Source organism: Dipodomys spectabilis, unplaced genomic scaffold (genome assembly GCF_019054845.1).
Source record: "Dipodomys spectabilis isolate Male_0828 unplaced genomic scaffold, ASM1905484v1 ptg000532l, whole genome shotgun sequence".
Classification (NCBI taxonomy): Eukaryota; Metazoa; Chordata; class Mammalia; order Rodentia; family Heteromyidae; genus Dipodomys; species Dipodomys spectabilis.
Window position 1 is genome coordinate 799,483 of NW_024871209.1, and position 21,629 is coordinate 821,111.

General features: G+C 58.4%; 1 protein-coding gene across 1 annotated transcript in view; it reads left to right on the forward strand.

Moving 5' to 3' along the window:
• Nucleotides 1–21,629, forward strand: part of Crmp1 (collapsin response mediator protein 1) — a 41,439-nt gene that overhangs the window by 15,139 nt on the left and 4,671 nt on the right. The window contains exons 2-11 of the mRNA XM_042670285.1: nt 4,336–4,424; nt 5,605–5,789; nt 7,965–8,129; nt 10,403–10,464; nt 12,485–12,565; nt 15,639–15,707; nt 17,773–17,893; nt 18,951–19,107; nt 19,583–19,724; nt 20,483–20,653. Of these exons, the coding sequence (XP_042526219.1) occupies nt 4,336–4,424; nt 5,605–5,789; nt 7,965–8,129; nt 10,403–10,464; nt 12,485–12,565; nt 15,639–15,707; nt 17,773–17,893; nt 18,951–19,107; nt 19,583–19,724; nt 20,483–20,653 (1,242 nt within the window). The remainder of the gene's footprint in view (nt 1–4,335; nt 4,425–5,604; nt 5,790–7,964; nt 8,130–10,402; nt 10,465–12,484; nt 12,566–15,638; nt 15,708–17,772; nt 17,894–18,950; nt 19,108–19,582; nt 19,725–20,482; nt 20,654–21,629) is intronic.

The following is a 21,629-nucleotide window of genomic DNA, read 5'->3' on the forward strand; positions in this document are numbered from 1 at the left end:
ATGCCTGGAGGCTTGGCTCAGTGGTGGAATATCTGTCTAGCAAGGGCAAGGCCCTGACTCAAATCCCAGTGGTGGCCCCCCAAGTAAATACATAAAGAGGAAGTCGCATCAGCCTGTGCCCAAGTATGGGCTTATTTTCTCAGAAGTGGATTGGCACCCGAGACACCCAGAGTTTGAGCTGTCTGTGGCCCTGCACAGTGCCTGGCAGCTGGAAGGGGCCGGAAACCAGCCCAGCTCCTCTGTTGGACTCCAGAAGTGCTCAGCAGGCTGGGGCTGGCTTCCTGAACACAGGGCTTCAGAACACCCCTGGCAGGCTGGGTGTGGCAAACTGCTATTAACTGCTGCCATGGGTAGCTGGGTTTGGGAGCCGTGCACCAGCTGCCTTGATGCACGTTTTCCTGCTTTCTGGTACCAGGGAAGCCTGCCCTCCTGGCTGTCCCTGCTTCACAGATGTACAGGGCCTCTCACTTCCCCGGTCCTGCAACCCCGCGGGCTCGGGGCGGGCTCTTCCTGAAATGCACTGCTGGCTTCTGTGGCAGGGCTGTGGGGCACGTTGTTGGGCCTGAGTGACTAGTCCAGAGACCCTTCTGCCAGGGTGTGCCGGTCACGTGTCTCCCTGTTCTCTCACTTCATCCATCTTCCAGGAACCAGGTCAGCCACTCACCCATCCATCTGTCCATCCACATTGATAGTCTTGTCTATTCAGACTATTTGTCCACACATTCATTCACGAACTCACTCACCATCCACTCATTCCTCTCTTACTCTACCCAGCCAACCTTCCTACTTGCCATCTATCCATCTTCCATTATGTCCTGTCATCTATCCGTCCGTCCGTCCATCCATCCATCCATCCACCCATCCATTCTTTCATCCTGCCTGCTTGCCTGCCTGCCATTCATCCATCCATCCATCTTGCCATCCATCCATCCGTCAATCTACCACCCATGGTGTCTATCTGCCTATCTAGCCATCTTGCTATCATCTGTCCATCCAGCCTGCCACCCATTTATCCATTCATCCTGCCACCCATCCATCCATCCTGCCACCCATCAACCATCTATCCATCCTGCCATCCGTCCATCCTGCATGCCATCCATCAATTTATCCATCTCTTCATCCATTTTCTTTTTTTTTCAAATTCTTTATTGTGATTAAGTGGTTACATAATTTCCCAACTTTTACAGTATTGTGGGATAGTGATGCTTAGTTAAAGTCACAAACACATTCTAACTTTCATGGGGTAAATTGTCTATCGTGGTCTATAACATTTGTAAGTTCTATGAGCTTTGCAATACAGTTATTTCTTCCACAGTGGGTGATATGTACATTTCGTTTGTTTTGCATAGCATCAGCTGTTCCCTCTTTCCCACTTGTTCCCTCCCTCCCATCGCTGCCATTGTGTTGCTTGGTTCATTTTGGTCAATGTCCAGTGCAGCTGATGGGTCCCGCTGTTGTATATTTTCCCCTGATTCCCTCTAGTTCTGTGTCATCCTCCTAGTTTCCCTCTGGTGTGCACATATATGTGGTCTCCATCCATTTTCCAATATATCCATCCTGCCATCCAGTCATCCACCCATAGTGTGCATCTGCCCGTCCATCCATCCACCTCCTCATCAGGCTATTTCCAGGGCCTACGACACAGCATCAGAAAAACCAAGTCCTGCTGCTGTGGAGCTGACATTGACCAAGAACACTGCAGGTCAGACTCTGGGGCCACTACTGCATTCAGTGCGCTGTTGGTCCGAGGGGAGGTATGCCTTGTGAGCCAGTGGGTGACACGTGAGAGCTTGGAATCATGGGAAGGCTGTGTGTTAGCCACAATTGTAACTACACGGTCTGTGGGCTGTACTGCAAGAGGTGCAATGAAAACAGCGAGGAGCAGCATGGATCTTCCCTCGATCCTCCTGCTACCAGGATGGTGATGGAGGTCATGTGCTCCATCTTGGGGGAAATATGGCTCCTCTAATAAACCTTGTAATAATCTTTCTCCTTTGCCTGCCTGCTTCTGCATGGTCCCCTAGCATGGATGTCTCTGATCCTCTTACATTGGTCGCCTGTGTGGGGTTAGGCTCCCCAGTGGGTTTGCTCCTCCCTTCACTTCAGAAGGAGGTTCAACCAGCTTCCCTGGGACCTATCCTGAGGATCTCCTGCAGGTGATGGATGTGGGCTCCATGCGGGGCTCAGAGGACAGACACTGGGTAGAACTGCAGGAAGCGAGGGCATGTACTCTGCCATGAGAGTGGGGCTTTGGCTGGCCTTGGCTTCACTCTGCAGGCAACAGTCCCGATGCCAGACCTCACTGGGGGCTGAGCTGCGTGGCACGGTCCATTTTGGCTCAGGAAGTTTCCAGTTCCTTGCTTGGCTTACCCTTGGCCTGCTCCTGCTTGTCTGCCTCTCACAGTGGAGGCGTGGCACCGTGGCCCAGGACCCTCTGCAGTGCTTTTCTACTTCCCTGGGATCCTCCAGCTGCCCAGTGATGGGGTCCTCCTCCAGCTGCCCAGTGGGGGCCGGTCCAGCGGACCCGTTACTGGCCTCCATGCCTGCCTCATCCCTGCTGTCCCCTGCTGAGCTTCCTGCCATTCGCCCTCCTGGCTGATTCCCCTTGCGACCCTTTGGTCTGCTTGTGTTCACTTGCTCTCTAGGTCTGAGCTATCCCTACCCACCCAAACATGGTTCAGCCTCTTCACCTCCCCCAGCCCCCATTACCCCTCTCCCCCCTCCCCCCCCACGACATGTCAAACTTCAGAGAGTCCCAAGAGCAAAGCAACGACTCTGACATCTCCTGACCCAGGCTGGGTTGGAGCCGAGTCATTACTCAGCCAAGGCCGGGCAATGTGAGAAGAGGCTGGAGAGGTGGCAGCCCTGGAGTCACAGCTACAGGAAGTGTCACTGGGACTGAGCTGGAAGTCTCCCTCCCCCCCTTCCCTCCCTCCCTCCCTCCCTCCCTCCCTCCCTCCATCCTCTACCTCACTTCCTCAGACTGGGCCTCGATCTTGGTGTCTGTGCTCTCAGTTGGCCTTTTCTCTCCAGGCTAGCAGTGCTCTGCCAGGCTCTGCCAGTCGAGCCACAGCTGAGAGTCTCATGACTTTCCTGCCCAGGCTGGCTTCAAACCTCGATCCTCACAGATCTCAGCCTCCTGAGTAGCTAGGATGACAGGTGTGAGCCACTGGTGCCCGGCTTCTCAATATTTTTTGCTGGAGTTTTATTGTTGTTTTCATACATACATATACAGTCCTGTATTTTTCTAGTATTCACATCTCTCTTCTCCCAGCCCCTACAAGTGCCCCCACAGACAGACCCCCATTTACAATCATGCCTCAGGGTAATTTTTTTTTTAAGTCTGGATTCTACATCTGAGTGAAAAAGCATCTGAGTCTGGCCTCCTGCTTCACACAGTGATCTCCAGATCCATCCATTTCCCTGCAGATGACACACTTTCATTCTTCTTTATGGCTGAGTAATACTCCGCTGCATGAGTGTATCACGTTCTCTTTCTGTAGTCTGCGGTTGGGGTCCCTCGGCTGCTTCTCTGTCTTGGTATTGTTCATGTGCCGCCATCAGCCTGGGTGTCCGGCTCTCACTTGCATGTTCATGCATTCCTTTGGATGCCTGCCCGGGGACACAGCAGGACTCTGTGGTAGCTCTGTGTTTAGGCTCTTGGTGACTCTGCACTGATCTGCACAGTGTGTTTAGGCTCTTGGTGACTCTGCACTGATCTGCACAGTGTGTTTAGGCTCTTGGTGACTCTGCACTGATCTGCACAGTGCGTTTAGGCTCTTGGCGACTCTGCACTGATCTGCACAGTTGCTGTTTATGGACACAGCCCTCCGTGGTTACAGATGTGCCCTGAACAGCGTATAGGTGGGATGGTACACTGTTTGGGATTTGTTTTAAAAATAGCAAAACCAAAAAGCATTTGAAAGGGAGAAAGGAGGCATTGCTCTACCACTTGAGCCACACCTCAGGCCTGTTTTGTTTTAGTGATTTGGGGGTTAGGGTCTTGAACATGGCCTGGGGGTGGGCCTCCCTATGGTCTTCCTGCGACTTCCTGTATAGCTGGGATTGCAGGTATAGTCGACCACACACAGCAGGTTTGTTAGTTGAGATGGAGTCTCACTGATGTTTTTTTCCTGCAATTTTTCCATGGTCTAGCCTTGAACCATGATCCCCCCCAATCTCTACCTCCAGAGTAGCTGGGGTTCCAGGTACCACACCCAGCCCTCAATGCCCCAACCTTGCTTTAAAGAGTTTTGGACATTCTTGGTATTGAAGATGACAGCCGCCCCTCCGTGCTTCCCTCCACTGACCCGGCCCCTCTGTTTCGCCTTTCAGAGTGACCGGCTCCTCATCAAAGGCGGGCGCATTGTCAACGATGACCAGTCCTTCTACGCCGACGTCTACCTGGAAGATGGCCTCATAAAGTGGGTGAACTCGAACTCAGCGTCTCTGGGCTGCCTGGCCTTTCCGGGCATGGGAGGCTGGTGCTCTGCCCTGGGGTGACGGTGCTGTGTTGCTGTGTTTGAGGGGCTCAGGGTGGGAGGGGGCCACACAGCGGGTGGGAGTGATGGGCGTTTCCTGAGGCCTCCGTGACCCCGCGACCTGCTACGTGTCGGTGTCGCTGTGAGGTGCCAGGCTCCCTGCCTTCATGCGCGGGAAGCTGCAGCCGGTGAGGTTCAGGCCGCCCCGGGGCCCAGAGAGTGTCAGGAGACAGGGCCCCATTCCACCCACAGCACCGCGGCCCCCAGCTCTGTCTCCGTCCTGAGCCCTGGTCCCGGGACGGGCGGGCACCGCCGCTCACTGTCTGCGGGGCCTGTCTCCGGCTTCAGCCCTGCTCATGGCCGCCCAGGGTGGAGTCCGTTCAGGCTGGCTGCTGTAGCACAGCGCCACTGGCCAGATGGTTTAATCCACAGAAAATCTCCCCCCACGCCACGGAAGCTGCGGTCCTGGGTCAGGGCCCCACCGGGGCTGGACTCCCCCGGGGTGGCGGCCTTCTCCCTGTGACCGCAGATGACCTCTCCTCGCTCTGCCTTGCGGGTCCCGCTGGCTTCGAGACCCTGCCACCCCGTTATCTAACCTCCCTCGCAACCCCGAAGGCTTAGCATCCATGCATGGTCACACGTGGGGCATTCGGCGGGCATTTGAGGCACCCGCTCGGGTGACCGCGTGGGGACGGCCTCTCCCGGGCCTCTGGCTGCATGGAGCGCCGTGGATCTGCGCTCGGCCAGGGAGGGGCTGTAGTTGGTGTGGGGATGCTGGGGGGAGAACAGAGAGGTTGGTAAAGAGTGAGAGCGCCCCCCCCCCCCGCCAGGTGCCCTGGCTGGCTGCCGGCCAGAGCCGGGGTCTGAGCTGCCGCTCGGACCCGACAGGAGGTGACTGCGTGCAGCCCTGCCGCCTCCTCGCCCAGAAGCCTTCCTGCAGGACCGGGCTGGGTAACAGGCTCCCCTCAGCTCCCAAGTCCTTCGGGAGCCTGGTCCATGGACGCTGGCCACGGGCCCTCCCGGGCCAGGCACCGGCCAGTCCTTCCTGTCTCGGGGCTCAGCAGTGTGCTGTGGGGCTCAGGTGGCGTGGCGGACTTCCCACTCAGGCATTCTCTGTCTTCAGACAAATAGGAGAGAACCTAATTGTTCCGGGCGGTGTAAAGACCATCGAGGCCAATGGGCGGATGGTCATGCCCGGCGGGGTGGACGTCAACACCTCCCTGCAGAAGCCCGCCCAGGGGATGACCGCGGCCGACGACTTCTTCCAGGGGACCCGGGCGGCGCTGGCCGGCGGGACCACGATGATCAGTGAGTGTCCCGCCCCAGCCACGGGCACCCTCAGTGCCATCCACGCCCCTCGGGAGCTCAGCCTGCATCTGCCGCTAACGTCTTTGTCACACAGCCTGCTGGGAGCGCGTATTTCACAAAGCGTGTCACCCGGGTGCAGCTGGTGGAGCGCTCGGCACGTTAGAGGCTCGTCGGCCCTGCTCTCCTTAACAGTTGGTTCAGTTGTTCTACCAAGGAGCAGTAATGCTGGAAGGGCGTTACTACTAAGAATGAGATTGAAGTTAACATTCAGGTTTTTACAAAAGGAATACATTTCACAAGTATAGGAAGAACAATGTAGATTGCAGGGAGACAAAGGCCAAAAAAATATCCCTAAGTGTGAAGATGGCTAAAGTTTTAAAGCAACAACATAGGTACCATTATGCCTTTTTGTGCATCAGAATGGCCATAGTAACGCTGTGACCATGCTACAGGACAGACGGTCCCTGTATTGGTTTGTCTCCCATTGCTATAACCAAAGACCCAAGGCTGGGTCCATTATAAAGAAGAGGTTTGTTTGGCTTACATCTTTGGCTGTGGAAAGCCTGCGATCCCTTCATGGTCGGGTGAGAGCCTCCGGCACTGACCCCCAGCATGGCACATGGCCCCTGCTGGGCATGAGGTAGCGTGGAGAGAGAGGAGCCAGAGACAGGCAGAGCCAGCCTCGGCCTTGCTCACAGTCCCCTGCCTTGCACCCAGTCAGGCTCTCTGAGACGTTAGCATCCATGGGGATGCAGCCACGGGCCTAACCACCTCCCTCCCCCTTGGCCTCACCTGCTGGCTCCCACCGCCTCCCAGGATGGCCGCGCTGAGGACAGGACTCCCATGGCTGCTGGTAATAGTAATTATGGCACAGTGCAGTACCACTCTGGCTGTGACGGTGGCTACGGCGCCAGGCTGGTGACACTGGCCGTAGCACGGTGGCAGGGGTGTAGAAACCAGCGGTGGGGGCAGGGTGTGCCGGCTCTTGCCCATAATCTCGGCTACCAGGGAGGTAGAGGCAGGAGGATTTCAGCTTGAGGCTAGCCTGGGAGAAGTTAGCGTAAGACCTTGTCTGAAAAAAAATGAACTAAACGCCGGGCGCCCGTGGCTCACACCTGTCATCCTAGCTACTTAGGAGCTGAGATCTGAGGATCATGGTTCAAAGCCAACCCAGGCAGGAAAGTCCTCATAGACTCATAATAAAACTACTCAGAAAGAGCTGGCACTGTGGCTCAAGCGCTAGAGCGCTAGTCTTGAGCACAAAGAGGCTCAGGGACAGTGCCCAGGCCCTGAGTGCAAGCCTCAGGACTGGCAAACAACAACAACAACAAAACACCTAAAAAGTAAAAGGGCTGAGAAGTTGGGTGCACACTTGCCTAGCAAGTTCTTGAGTTCACTAGATCTCTGGTACCACCAAACAAGAAATGGATAGTGATGGAGGTGGTGGTGGTGGTGATGGTAGTGGTGATGATGGTAGTGGTGGTGGTGGTGGTGGTGATGATGATGATGATGATGGTGGTGATGGTGGTGGTGATGGTGGTGGTGGTGATGGTGGTGGTGATGATGGTGATGATGATGGTGGTGGTGGTGGTAATGATGGTGATGGTGGTGGTGGTGGTGGTGATGATGATGGTGGTGATGGTGGTGGTGGTGGTGGTGGTGGTGGTGATGGTGGTGGTGATGATGGTGATGATGACGGTGGTGGTGGTGGTAATGATGGTGATGGTGGTGGTGGTGATGGTGGTGATGGTGATGATGATGGTGGTGGTGGTGGTAATGATGGTGATGGTGGTGGTGGTGGTGGTGATGGTGGTGGTGGTGGTGATGATGGTGGTGGTGGTGGGGGTGATGATGGTGATGATGATGATGGTGGTGGTGATGGTGATGGTGGTGGTGATGATGATGGTGATGGTGGTTGTGGTGGTGGTGATGGTGATGGTGGTGATGGTGGTGGTGGTGATGGTGATGGTGGTGATGATGGTGGTGGTGGTGGTGCTGGTAATGATGGTGATGGTGGTGGTGGTGGTGGTGGTGGTGGTGGTGATGGTGATGGTGGTGGTGATGATGGTGGTGGTAATGATGGTGATGGTTGTGGTGGTGGGGGTGGGGTACAGGTGTGGTCGTGCACTGAGCACCCTGGGTCCCCAGTGTCATAGAGCATCTTTGTCATTGCAGTTGACCACGTTGTTCCCGAGCCCGGGTCCAGCCTGCTGACTTCCTTCGAGAAGTGGCACGAAGCTGCGGACACGAAGTCCTGCTGTGATTACTCCCTCCACGTGGACATCACGAGCTGGAACGAGGGCGTGCGTGAGGAGCTGGAGGTGCTGGTGCAGGACAAAGGTGGGCCGGAGCCGCGGTCCGCGGCGTGGGCCTTGAGCCCCGGGTCCGGTCCGCGGCGTGCAGCCCCGGGTCGGGTCCGTGGCGTGGGCCTTGAGCCCCAGGTCCGGTCCGAGGCGTGGGCCTTGCGCCCTAGGTCCGGTCCGAGGCATGCAGCCCTGGGTCTGGTCCGCGGCGAGCAGCCCGGGGTCGGGTCCGCGGCATGCAGCCCTGGGTCTGGTCCGCGGCGTGCAGCCCCGGGTCGGGTCCGCGGCGTGCAGCCCCGGGTCGGGTCCGCGGCGTGCAGCCCGGGGTCGGGTCCGCGGCGTGCAGCCCCGGGTCGGGTCCGTGGCGTGGGCCTTGAGCCCCGGGTCGGGTCCGCGGCGTGCAGCCCCGGGTCGGGTCCGCGGCATGCAGCCCAGGGTCTGGTCCGCGGCGTGCAGCCCGGGGTCGAGTCCGCCGCGTGCAGCCCCGGGTCGGGTCCGCGGCGTGGGCCTTGAGCCCCGGGTCTGGTCCGCGGCGTGCAGCCCCGGGTCGGGTCCGCGGCGTGCAGCCCTGAGTCTGCTCTTCCTGGGATGCACACAGCTGGGTGTCACTGCCCCCGCAGTGGAAGCGGGGCTCCCCTTCCTGGGAGTCCCTTATCCACAGAGGAGGCCCCGGCTCTGGAGCCTGGCGTGCGAGGCTTTGTGCTCTGCCCCGGGCAGCGCGCCGTCCCCTGCCACCCCCTGCCTGTCTCTGCGCAGGGAGCCCCTTCTCCACCTGCCATATCCCCCCACCTCCCATCAGAACGCCCTCATTTCAAGGTCCAGAGCCAGTCCTGCCTCTCTCCTGGAGTTGGGGCCGTTGGTTGTTTGGGTGGCACTTTCCGGTCCGACGTGGAGTGCTGAGAGGGTTCTCTGTACCGGTGCCTCAGTGTCCCCCGCCTCCTGCGCCCGCGCTCACGCACCAGGCGGCTGCCCTGTGATGTGCGTTGCATTTGGTCTGCGGGCTGAAGAGACAGGACCAGAAGGAACAGGCACGTGGCCCCCCCCAGGACCACACCTGAGCCCAGGAGACGCTCCACCGGGGCCTTTGAGACGTGCTGGGGAGCTTTAGGGTTTGAAAACACACAGCTGTACTTTCTCCTGATGAAGCGTCACCCTTCCTAGTCCATAAAGACCGAGGGAGGAAAGGCGTTTCTGTGCTGGTTCTGCCCCCAGCTCCGCCCCCCTGGCTTTTCCTGGGATGGACGTACGGGCTGCTGCCGGCCTTCCTCATCACTCACCGGCTCACGAGTTACATTATTCCTCATCTGTAGCTTGCTAGTGGCTCGTAATGTGAAATGCAGTGGCCAATTTGCTGAGCTGGTGTCTTTTATGGGGCATATAGGTGTCCTACTTGTGCTATTACAAATTACATTACTGTGAACATAAAAACCTTGGTTTGCATTTCTAATTATTTCCTTAGATTTTTTTTTTTTTAGAATGGAAATCAGCACCAGAGGTTTGAATTACCTCCAGGGTGCAGATGATGATGGCTGAGTGGATTTCCGCTGAGGCACCCACAGGCGAGGCTAGTGCCCATGTGAGGGTCCCCGGTCCCAGCTGCTCAGACGTGGTGTCCCGGTGTACCACGTTATGGTGGCCTTTATTGCAGTTCTCTGGTCACCGATCACGCGTGCTTTTCCCGTGTGCATATCCGTTGCATCTGTTTTCACGGCTTAGTTTGGACTTGAGGGTGCAGCGCAGCCTCGGGAGGCATCGCCGCCACACCGCGTGTTTGCAGTGGGTCAGCCCAGTCTACACCGTGGGGCTTTTCACCTGTCTCCTTCAGATCCCGGCATCTTTGAAGAGTTGGAGGTTTAGAAACCCTTCTGACCCACTGAGCAGTTTCTTGGGTAGCACCCCAGCTCCTCTGTGCTCTTAAAGAGTGACAAGTACGTCCTTGATGTAATAGCCTTTCTGTTTTGTTTTGTTTTACATCAAGAGGATGGTCTTACTTTGAGAGGCTGCTCTGTGTTCCAGCCCAGCAATCCTGGGCACCTCTGTCTGTAACACCTGCCCACTGAATGGCGCGTTTGTTTCGTCTTGTTGGTTTTTGGTGGCACTGGGCGTTGACCTGGGCCTTGTGCTTGCTAGGTAGGGCTCTCTGCAGCCTCCTCCCAGCCCCTCCGCACACCCCAGGCTTGGTCAGGGTGAGGCTCGATGGCGCCCTCTTCTGGTGGCTGGCACGGTGCACTCTGATCATTGATTTATTACTGGATGCTTGTATTCTGTTGATTTTCAAACACCTTGTTCTTCTGTTTTATCCTAAAACAGGTGTCAATTCCTTCCAAGTCTACATGGCCTACAAGGATCTGTATCAAATGTCCGACAGCCAGGTGGGTCCTCTCTTGTCCACCTGGCCAAGCAGGCTGCACCGGGAGGGGACACCATGGCCCAGAAGGGAGAGCCCTGATCTCAGGGTGCCCAGCACATGGGCCCATGGGGCAGGCCCGGCTCTCCCGGGCCCCCACTCCTTTCCATCATGTAGGGTGGGATCTCCAGAGCAGGCCCCAGTGTGGTCCAGGAGCACACACACACAGGTGTTGGGAACACACTACAGACACGGGTGTCTTGTGGGTTGGGCTCAGGTAGGTTCTGGGGTGTGGCAAGTTAGGGGGCCATTGTGTTGGCTCTGTCAGAGGAGAGCTCCGGCCTGACCATGGCCCAGCTGCAGCAAGCCAGCCTGGGCCTTTCTTCACTGTTTTCCCGTCCAGAGGACACTGCAGAGTGCGAGGCTCTGCCCGCGTCACAGAGCTCTCTGGGTGACAGGAGCCATGGGAGGTTCCGCCGACAGGCTCCCCAGGTGTGGGCTTAGGACTTGTCATCCCGGGCTCCCCAGTCCCTAGACTCAGAGTGTTAGTGGTGAAGAAGCCCTGGCTGTCCCCGCTGCTTGCTGTGCAGCCTGGGGAGACATTCCCAACTTCTCTGGGCTTTCACCTCACCATAGCACCTGATGTCCCGAGGCTGCTGGAGGATGGAGTGCGTCCATACAGACTATGTGGACACGCAGGGGTCACAGGGCAGGGGAGCTGGGATTGGGATTGGTTATTGCTTCGGGGCTGGAGGGAAGTGGCAGGGCCTCCTGCAGGCCTGTGGAGCCTCTGGTCGAGGGCGCTCTGGAGCCGAAAGTCGGCTCGGTGTCTCGGGCACGGAGCCCATCACGACAGCTCTGCCGAGCTCCTGCCTGGGTGTAGGTGGAATCCAGCGACTCCCAGCTTCTGGGGGGGGGGGGCTCCCGCCCGCCCTCTTCCTGCTGCCCACAGCTGCCGGCTCGCCCCCGGGGCATTGTCTGCAGGGCAGAGTTGGGGTTCAGGTCCCCTGAGAGGGAGGTTGGCCTCCTCGCCAGGGCCAGTGCTGGGTGCAGATTCAGGTGGAGAAGATGCCGAGTGGGGGCGGGGCGGCCCTGCCCGGCAGGACAGTGCTCGGGATGCCTGGGTTACCTGAGTGCCGGTCACTGGAGAGTCTAGCCCCTTCCCGCCGGGCCCTCCGAAGTGCCAGAGCCTGTGTGGTACAAGTGTGTCCTAAATGCTCGTCAGTTTGGGTGCAGGACACGGTCACGGGCTCAGCCAAGGCGCCACACAGGAGGAAGATGGCGGTCTGTGAGTCGGTTGCAGACCCAAGGCAGGTGGTTCTGCCAGGAGCTGGCCATGGTGAAGCTCTCGCAGCTTGGCGTCTTACTCTCCTATAGGGTGGAGGTTGGAGGCTGGGAGAAGCTGAGGCCCGCTCCTGTGGCCTCTCCCTATAACCTGGGAGAAGCTGAGGCCCGCTCCTGTGGCCTCTCCCTATAACCTGGGAGAAGCTGAGGCCCGCTCCTGTGGCCTCTCCCTATAACCTGGGAGAAGCTGAGGCCCGCTCCTGTGGCCTCTCCCAGCTGGTCTTTGACGGCACGGTGGCTGCCGGGGTGCAGGTGTCCCATGTGGAGACTGGGAGCAGGTGCTTGTCCTGTGTCCTCTGCCCTTCCTGGCTAGCGCCCCCCGGTGGCGGGTCATGGCCACACACCCTCCTAGGGCGGCCTAGGAAGGTGGAGGCCTTATCACCCTGGGTTGGCCCAGGAGGTGGCCATGTGGGGACTTTGAATGAACCCTTGTGGCCTGGGACATCTCCATGCTCCTGCCCAGCTCTACCCACCCACCTAGGTGAACACAGTGCCCCACGGGGCTCAGGGGAGGCTGTAACTCGGGCTGGGAAGGCTTTTACAATGTCAGTAAAGATGGCCGCCACCTTCCACGTCCACAGACGTCCACAAAGGCGCGGCCCCTGGCGGACGCCCCCCGTGGAGGGAGCAGAGCCGCCACTCTGCACACCTCCGGGCCTGGCTGCCTTCCTTCCTCACCAGCCTTGTTTGTCCCTCCTCAGCTCTACGAAGCCTTCACCCTCCTCAAGGGGCTGGGCGCTGTGATCCTGGTCCACGCGGAAAACGGAGACTTGATAGCTCAGGTGAGCGGTGTGCGTCTGCTCCCCACCCTCGGCCCCGCTTAACCTTGTAAAGGGGACCATGGGGGACAGCGGCCTTGCTTAGGTGGGACCCGACGTCACGTCAGACACCGAGACCAGCGCTCGAGTGCTGTCTGCCCTGTGGCCCGGGCTGGCCGGCGTTCTTGCGCCTCAGTCTTTCCCCCTGAACAGTGGGGACACCAATCCTGCCCTCCCCGCCCTCCCCCCCCCCTTGCAGGGCGTGTGTGAGGGACACGCAGGAACTGAGCAGAAACGTCAGCGGGCAGGGGCGCGGGGCTGTGCACACGCAAGCCTTAGAGGATAGAAGGCAGTGCTCCACCCCAGCCTCTGTCTCCAGCCATGGGACTGGGGGAAGGGGCTCGGACGGCGCAGAAGAGCCACGCGACCGGTCTCATGGGAGATGAAGAGGTGACAGGTGGAGGGGGGAAGAGATGAGGAGGCGGGAGTCAGCGCCTCTGGGCCTTGGTGCAGAGCCCTGGGTTAGTGACAGTGACACCTGGCCCTCCCCGCCCCTCCTCCATCCTTGAAGTCCTCCCTCCTCGCCCTCGAGGAGAGCAGGTGTGTTTGCAGCCGGATCGTCTCCTCCAGCAGCCGCTTGTGTCTGTGTGCTGTGTTCAAGCCCATCCAGCCACCAGCAGGCACACTTTAAAACTGGGGGCTCCCTGCGGCGCTCACTGGGGTTCACTGATCAGACAAAAGGCCGCACTGATGGCTTCCGCACGGGTCCTCCGCCCTCCACAGAGCACCGCTGCTGCCCCGTGCCCGCTGCAGTGCCAGGGCTGAGCCTTGTCGGTCTCCGTTCCTGACAGGATTTGGGTCACACCCTGCTTTGTAACAGATTGCCCCTTTGTCCAGCAGGGTCCCGGCTTTAAGATCTGCCCCGAAGTCATGTCTGAATTTTCTCTCTCTTGCTTTCTGGGGAAGCAAAGAATTCTCAAGCCATCCTGTCCCCGCTTCCTTCCTGCGGGACCTCAGCAGCCTCCTTCCCGCTACGTCTGACACAGGCAGCGAGAAGAAGCCATGCTGTGCTTCAGCAGCTTCCGCCGAGCTCGCCGCTCCTTGGCGGGTCGTGCGGAGGTCAGGCTGTGTGCGGCTCTCCCCCAGGAGAACAGTGTGGCTGAGCTTTCTGTGACTTTGCAGCAGGCTCTGGCCTCCGTGCTGTTGGCTGTCGCTGTAACGGTCGCTGCTCCCGAGAGTATTTCTGTCTGTGTCAGGAATCATCTGCAGTGGCCACTGCCGCCACTCACTCCCTGTTGCGGGCTTTCTTTCACGCCCTCCCGTCCCTTTCTGCTGACAGTCGGTGAAGGCGGCTGGGCACGCTCTTTGAGTTCCGCAGCCTCTCTTTCCTGTCTGCTTCCAGGGCCATGCCTGCATTTCTTTAGGTTGCCAACTGGTGGCAACACTGCTTTTTGGCACTCAGGTCCATATTCGCCGGCTGTGACTCCATGAACGTTACCTTAGCTCTTAGCGAAGTATCTTAAAATAATTCCTGGGGGTCAGGCCGTCCCTCCTCCCCTTGCAGAAATGAGAAATAGTTCCTGACATTTGACCAGCTCTGCGTAGACACCTTCTCCCCTGGGAGCTTTCGTGAACCATGACCAGACAAGCTGTGTACACAGCCATCTTCAGCGCTGCAATTCTCCCAGCGCCCTTGAATCCAGCCAGCTATTGCCGGTGGGACTCGCTTCCCGTGGAGCCGAGGAGCTGCAGGCTCACAGCTGGAGTGGGTGTCTTTCATGAGTGTCGGGGCTGGGGCCTCCTGGTAGAGATGCATTCGAGAATGATGACTCAGAAACTGGACGGTCAGGGCTGGGAAGCTGGCTCAGTGGTAGAGCGCTCGCCTTGCATGCATGAGGCCCTGGGTTCGATTCCTCAGCACCACATAAGCAAAAAGAAAAAAACCAGAAGTGGCGCTGTGGCTCAAGTGGTAGAGCGCTAGCCTTGAGCTGACGAGCTGAGGGACAGCGCCCAGGCCCAGAGTTCAGGCCCCAGGACTGGACCCCCCCCCAAAAAAAAAGCAACTGGACGGTCGAATGAGCAGTGGCACAGCTAGGGATTCAGGAAAGCACGTGCGTGTGCGTGCACACACACACACAGAAAAGAAAGGAAGGAAATTAAAGCATTCCTGGGGCGAAGAAAGCTCAGAACAAATGGTTTGACTCTGAGCCATGAGCTTTGGGAAACATTTCCATCATCAAATACAGTTGAGATGGTGATTTTTCTGCCTAAAAGAAAGAAGAGGCAGATGGCAGGGCAGGGACATCGCTGGAGACTCAGGGACGTCTTCCCTGGATCGCTGCACCGCGGGGACCGCCCGCTTGCCTCACTGTGAGCCCCGTGGGGAGAAGACAGCGGCCCGAGAGCGCAGCCAACTCCACTCAGCACTCAGTCCGCAGACACCCTCTGGGGCACCCCAGAGACCAGATGGGGGCTGGTGGCCCTTGAAGCTTTTCATTAGAACCCTGTGTCGCAGTCCATCTTCTGGGGCTATGACAGGGTTCCTGGGGCTGGGTGGCCTATGAAGAAAAGAGGTTCACTTTGCATGTACAGAAGTAGCAGATATGGGAGCAAGACCAAGGGAGAGCTGCCTAGCTCACTCTCCAACCGCCCTGCTCTGGAACTAATCCATCCTGTCCCCAGAGAGAGCGAGAACTCCCTCCCAAAAGGAGGGAGTTTTTGAGCGACCTTGTCATCTATCTAAGAGACCCACCACAGCCAGGTGTGGTGCTGTCTGCCTGTAATCCTAGCACTCAGGAGGATACACTCAAGTTACAGGCCAGCCTGCGTTGAGACCATCAACACAGGCCAACACCAGCCAGACAAAATCCCAGGGCATTGCGCACTGTTCTTGGAGGGAAGTCTCAGCATGAGCTTGGTGGACGTGAGCTCGCGTGGCATTCGCGTGGGGTTGCTGAGCAGAAGGACAGGTGGAGGGGGGTGGGGAGCCCTGTTCTGCCCAGCCCATTGTTGGGCCTCAATCACCCCACCTCTTAGGCAGGGGTGGGGGGGCTTCCCGATCGCCTGTAACATCCAGCTACCCCATTCTGTCTTGTAGGAGCAAAAGCGGATTCTAGAGATGGGCATCACGGGCCCGGAGGGCCACGCCCTGAGCAGACCCGAAGAGGTGAGCACCCTGGTACTGTTCAGTGTGCCCCAATACACACAACACCCCAGGATTGTGTAGCATGCACCCTGATACACAGCACCCCAGGATTGTGTAGTGTGCACCCCGATACACACAGCACCCCAGGATTGTGTAGTATGCACCCCAATACACACATCACCCCAGGATTGTGTAGTGTGCACCCCGATACACACTGCACCCAGGATTGTGTAGTATGCACCTCTATATACACAGCACCCAGGATTGTGTAGTGTGCACCCCGACACACACATCGCCCCAGGATTGTGTAGTGTGCACCCCGATACACACAGCACCCCAGGACTGTGTAGTGTGCACCCCGATACACACAGCACCCCAGGACTGTGTAGTATGCACCCCGATACACACAGCACCCCAGGACTGTGTAGTGTGCACCCCGATACACACAGCACCCCAGGACTGTGTAGTGTGCACCGTGATACACACAGCACCCCAGGATTGTGTAGTATGCACCCCGATACACACAGCACCCCAGGACTGTGTAGTGTGCACCGTGATACACACAGCACCCCAGGATTGTGTAGTGTGCACCCCGATACACACAGCACCCCAGGACTGTGTAGTGTGCACCATGATACACACAGCACCCAGGATTATGTAGTGTGCACCCCCATACACACAGCACCCCAGGATTGTGTAGTGTGCACCCCGATACACACAGCACCCAGGATTATGTAGTGTGCACCCCAATACACACAGCACCCCAGGACTGTGTAGTGTGCACCCTGATGCACACTGCACCCCAGGATTGTGTAGTGTGCACCCCGACACACACAGCACCCCAGGATTATGTAGTGTGCACCTCGATACAGCACCCCAGGATTATGTAGTGAGCACACTGCCAGTTGGAACAGTGCCCCACCCCAGTCCTGCCGCTACTCTGCTCCTTTCCCAGCAGCCCTAGCGGCCGTGAGTCAGGGGTGTGGAAGGTTCAGGAAGCTCACAGCAAGGAAGGCCTGTGCACACTACAGTGTCCAAGCTAGGCAAGCCTTGGCACCGAGGAGTCTGGGCATCGGCGATGGGAGAGAGCCCCGCCCGGGGCCCAGCCAGCCCTGCCGCTGTGCTTACGGATTCAGCATGGATGGCAGCCCTGGAGCGTCTGTGTGTGTTTTGGGGAGGAGGGTATTGGGCAGAGGAGGGCAGGCTGGCTGGACGTAGAACAGGATGAATGCCATAGCCACTGTCCCTCCAGTTGACGACTGTTTCCGTCCCAACAAGTCATTGAGCCTCATGGATCCGTGGCTGGGCTGGTGCCCGGCTGGCACCAGACCCCAGATAGGGGTGCTGTGCCATGTGGGGAGTCAGTCTGTCAGCTGGGACCATGCTGTGTGGCCCACGGCAGGGGCCCTGTCACCTGGTGTCAGACTCAGGCAGTAGGACCACACCAGAATGTCTGCTCAACAAAAACCCCTGTCCCCAGGGGTCCTGGCTGGTGGAGGGTGGAGGGGAGGCAGCAGGCCGCTCAGGTAGGTGTGTGTGTGTGTGTGTGTGTGTGTGCGTGTGTGTGTGGCAGGTGTTTGTGCATCTGGACCACCTGTCCTACAAGCCTTCCACCTGTATTCTGCCTAGTCTGTCCACTGGGGCCAGTGGAATGTTCTAGCAGAATACTTCTGTCTCCAGCCCTTTAATCAGATTCATTTACTTTTTCTTTTTGTGTGGTCCTTGGGCTTGAACTCAGGGCCTGTGCCCTTAGCTTTTTTGCTCAAGGTGCTCTACAAAAATACAGCTCCACTTCTGGCTTTTTGGTGGCTAACTGGAGATAGTAAGAGTCTCAGGGACTTCCATCCCGGGCTGGCTTTGAACCTCGATCTTCAGATCTCAGCTTCCTGAGTAGTTAGGATGGCAGGTGTAGCCACTGGTGCCTGGCTTATCTTTTAAAGTGTAGATTTACAGTACTTCCCTTCTTTATGGTAGATTTCCCTTTGGAGCATTTAGTTAAGGGAAGTTTGCAGTTCAGGGGAGCCTCGGAGTGTGGGGCTTCCCTCCCTGGGCCTGCCCTGAGACCTGGCGTCTCCTGTGTCCCTAGCTGGAGGCTGAGGCCGTGTTCCGGGCGATCACCATCGCAGGCCGCATCAACTGCCCTGTGTACATCACCAAGGTCATGAGCAAGAGTGCTGCAGACATCATCGCCCTGGCCAGGAAGAAGGGTATGCGTGCCCTGGGCTCCAGCCTCTGAGGGCTCGGGTTAAAGGCTAGGGTCATGGGCATCCAGCAGTCGGGGTCTCTGCTCACTCAGTGCAGAGGTGAGGGAGGGGCTGGGACCGGTAACTGGCAGGCTGGAGAGCAGGTGACGTGGGTCAGAGCGCCACGCAGGGTCAGTTCTGGGTTGGAGGCCTGGCATGCAGTGTCGTGCAGCCCCCAGCCTCGGCTTCCTGGAGGCCTTGGCGGAGGCTGGGTGATCTGACCAGCTCTGTGGGCTTGGGAGCCTCTCCAGGTTTCAACCCAGGCTGAGGGCCTATGAGCAGCGCCAGGCCCAGTGCTGTCACATGGGGATGGAGTCAGGACAGGTCAGTGCTGTCACATGGGGATGGAGTCAGGACAGGTCAGTGCTGTCACATGGGGATGGAGTCAGGACAGGTCAGTGCTGTCATGGGTGTGTGGAGTCAGGACAGGTCAGTGCTGTCATGGGTGCAGTCAGGACAGGTCAGTGCTGTCATGGGTGCAGTCAGGACAGGCCCAGTGCTGTGATGGGTGCAGTCAGGACAGGTCAGTGCTGTCATGGGTGCAGTCAGGACAGGTCAGTGCTGTCATGGGTGCAGTCAGGACAGGCCCAGTGCTGTCATGGGTGCAGTCAGGACAGGCCCAGTGCTGTGATGGGTGCAGTCAGGACAGGTCAGTGCTGTCACATGGGGATGGAGTCAGGACAGGTCAGTGCTGTCATGGGTGTGTGGAGTCAGGACAGGTCAGTGCTGTCATGGGTGCAGTCAGGACAGGTCAGTGCTGTGATGGGTGGAGTCAGGACAGGTCAGTGCTGTGATGGGTGCAGTCAGGACAGGTCAGTGCTGTCATGGGTGCAGTCAGGACAGGTCAGTGCTGTCATGGGTACAGTCAGGACAGGTCAGTGCTGTGATGGGTGCAGTCAGGACAGGTCAGTGCTGTCGTGGGTGTGTGGAGTCATGGTGGGCACACCACAGTGAAGCTGTAGCCACCAGAGCAAAGTCCTGCCTGCGGTTGGCTAAGCATGCTGGCCCTTTGTCTCCCCAGGGCCCCTCGTTTTGGGGGAGCCCATCGCAGCCAGCCTGGGGACAGACGGCACCCACTACTGGAGCAAGAATTGGGCCAAGGCGGCGGCATTCATCACCTCCCCTCCTCTGAGCCCAGACCCCACCACCCCGGATCACCTGACCTCCCTGCTGGCCTGGTGAGCGCCATAGGACGGGGGGGGGGGGGGGGGACGATGAGGCTGGAGGTGGGTTGGCACACACGCAGGATTAGGGGTGAGAAGCTGGGACCCAATCCTGGCTGCCCCCCCCCCGCCTGTCCCCCTCAGCTTCTCACAGCCCCTTCTCACTGCCCCTAGCGGTCTGCAGAGGGCAGAAGGTGTCCGGTGTGAGCTGGGCGAAGGAAACCATCCCAGGAGCAGGCGCTGGCCGCTTCAGTCCCTTGGTCCCAGTGGCCAGGCGGAGGGACGAAGGCTTTGTCCAAGAGGGGGTTCTGGGAATGGAAGCCGGTGCCCGGCTGCACCCTGCCGTCAAGAGCAGGTTCCTGAGCCAGGGGAGTCCAGCTTCCAAGCCGCCCCATGCTGGGCACACAGCCCCGCCCGGGCTGCTGGCTGGAGCCCCGGTGTGCCTTCTCTGTCCTCAGCACTGAGCCCGCCCTGTCTTTGTCCCTTTCAGTGGAGACCTGCAGGTCACAGGCAGCGGCCACTGTCCCTACAGCACTGCCCAGAAGGCCGTGGGCAAGGACAACTTCACCCTGATCCCCGAGGGCGTCAACGGCGTGGAGGAGCGGATGACCGTCGTCTGGGACAAGGCGGTGGTGAGTTGGTCCTGCCTCTTTTCTAGAATATTCTAGAAACATCCCACCTGGCCCATCATGGCCAGTGGATTTTGCACTCGGGACTCTTCAGTCTTCGTCACTGGAGGCGGAGGTGGATTCTCAGGAGAGGGCAGCCACAGCGTGCGCCACGGGCCTCAGTGTGCCAGGCTCTTCATTCTCCGGGAACCGTGTTTTAATTCCTGTGGAGATGGCTGTGTGTGCATGCATGTGTGTACACGTGTGTGTGAGCGTGTCGCAGCTGAGGTGTGAGGTAGATTGAGAACTCGACATCATTGTGACCGCTGACCTCAAGCTGGAGGGATTTTTGTGGGGAGGGGCTTGGACTTAGGGCCTGAGCGCTGTCCCTGGACTTTGAGCCATAGCGCCACTTCTAGGTTTGTTGGTGGTGGTGGTGTTTTGGGGTTTTTTTTGGTGGTTTATTGGAGTTTCACAGACTTTCCTGTCCACGTTGGCTTTGAACCATGGTCCTCAGATCTCAGCCTCCTGAGTAGCTGGGATTACAGGCGTGAGCCACCAGCACCTGGCTTAAGCTGGAGGTTTTCCTTCCTGTGAAGCTTGGGCCGGTGAGCCTTGGTGGCCTGGCTTGTGCCAACATCACCAGCCTGCGGTTCCTTTACCCTGTGCAGCCAGGAGAGGGGAGGTTGCGCAGAACTCTCCTCCCCCCGCAACCCCCCCAACTGCCTCTCCCCAGCCCGCTCTGGCCCTGGTGCCCTCTCAAACTCTGGCTTTGCCCTCAGGCCACAGGCAAAATGGATGAGAACCAGTTTGTAGCCGTCACCAGCACCAACGCAGCCAAGATCTTTAACCTGTACCCAAGGAAAGGCCGGATTGCGGTAGGCTCCGATGCCGACGTGGTCATCTGGGACCCTGACAGGGTGAAGACCATAACAGCCAAGAGTCACAAGTCGGTGAGTCCCGAGTTGCACGCGCAGCTTCCTTCCCGATTGCTTCGTCGCGTCTTTCTGTCTCTCTTGCTGTTAGCATCTGTAGTTACCTGGGGCAGGCAGGGGTCATGGCACACCTCCACGGTGCGTACATACGTGCGTACGTACGACGTGTCCTGGCCACGCTCGCCCCTCCGTGCTCTCCCTCACGCCTCTCCTCCTGAAGCAGTCTCAGCAGCCTTCGTGGTTCTGTTCTCGGCATCTTCGCCATCATTTTAGAGGCTTGTGGTTAAGAATGGCTGGTGGGTTTCTGCCGCTGCAGTCTGGCCTGAGGCAGGCATCTGTGACACAGAGATGTGAAGGGCTCTGGGCGAGCCCACCAGCCACTCCTGTGCCGCCACGCCTTCCTTCCTAGCCACCTGACGCTCCCCGGAGAGCCTGCTGTAACTGCCTGCCACACTGGATGGGGTTCACCGGGAGTTTGGTGTGTGTGTCTGTGTCTGTGTGTCCATGGTCCATACTGGGGCTTGAAATCAGGGCTTGAGTGCTGAGCCTTAGCTTTTAAGGCCAGTGCTCTGCCAGTTGAGCCTCAGCCTCGGGCTCTTTGATGGTTAATTGGAGATGCGTCTTGATGATTTGTCTGCCTGGGTTGGGTTTGAACCGTGGTCCTCAGATGTCAGCTTTCTTCCTGAGTGGCTGGGATTGCAGGTGCTGTGGGCACTGGAGGGGTCTGGGAGCGTCTTTTTATGAGACTGGCAGCCATCTACTGTGCCTTTGTGCCCTGTTGTTCCTCATGTTAGCATCAGCAGTAACCCAGGGCACTGCCCCCTGCTGGAGAGCACAGGTACCGCATGGCTCTCCTCCCTTCTGCCCAAAAGGCAACTGGTCTGAATGTCTGGGAAAATAGTTCTCTGGTGTGCTGCAGTGCTTTGAGGAAGGCCATGACCTCTGACCCGGCCTTTGACCTTAGAAAGCTGTTTCCCAAAAAAGAGGAGAGAAG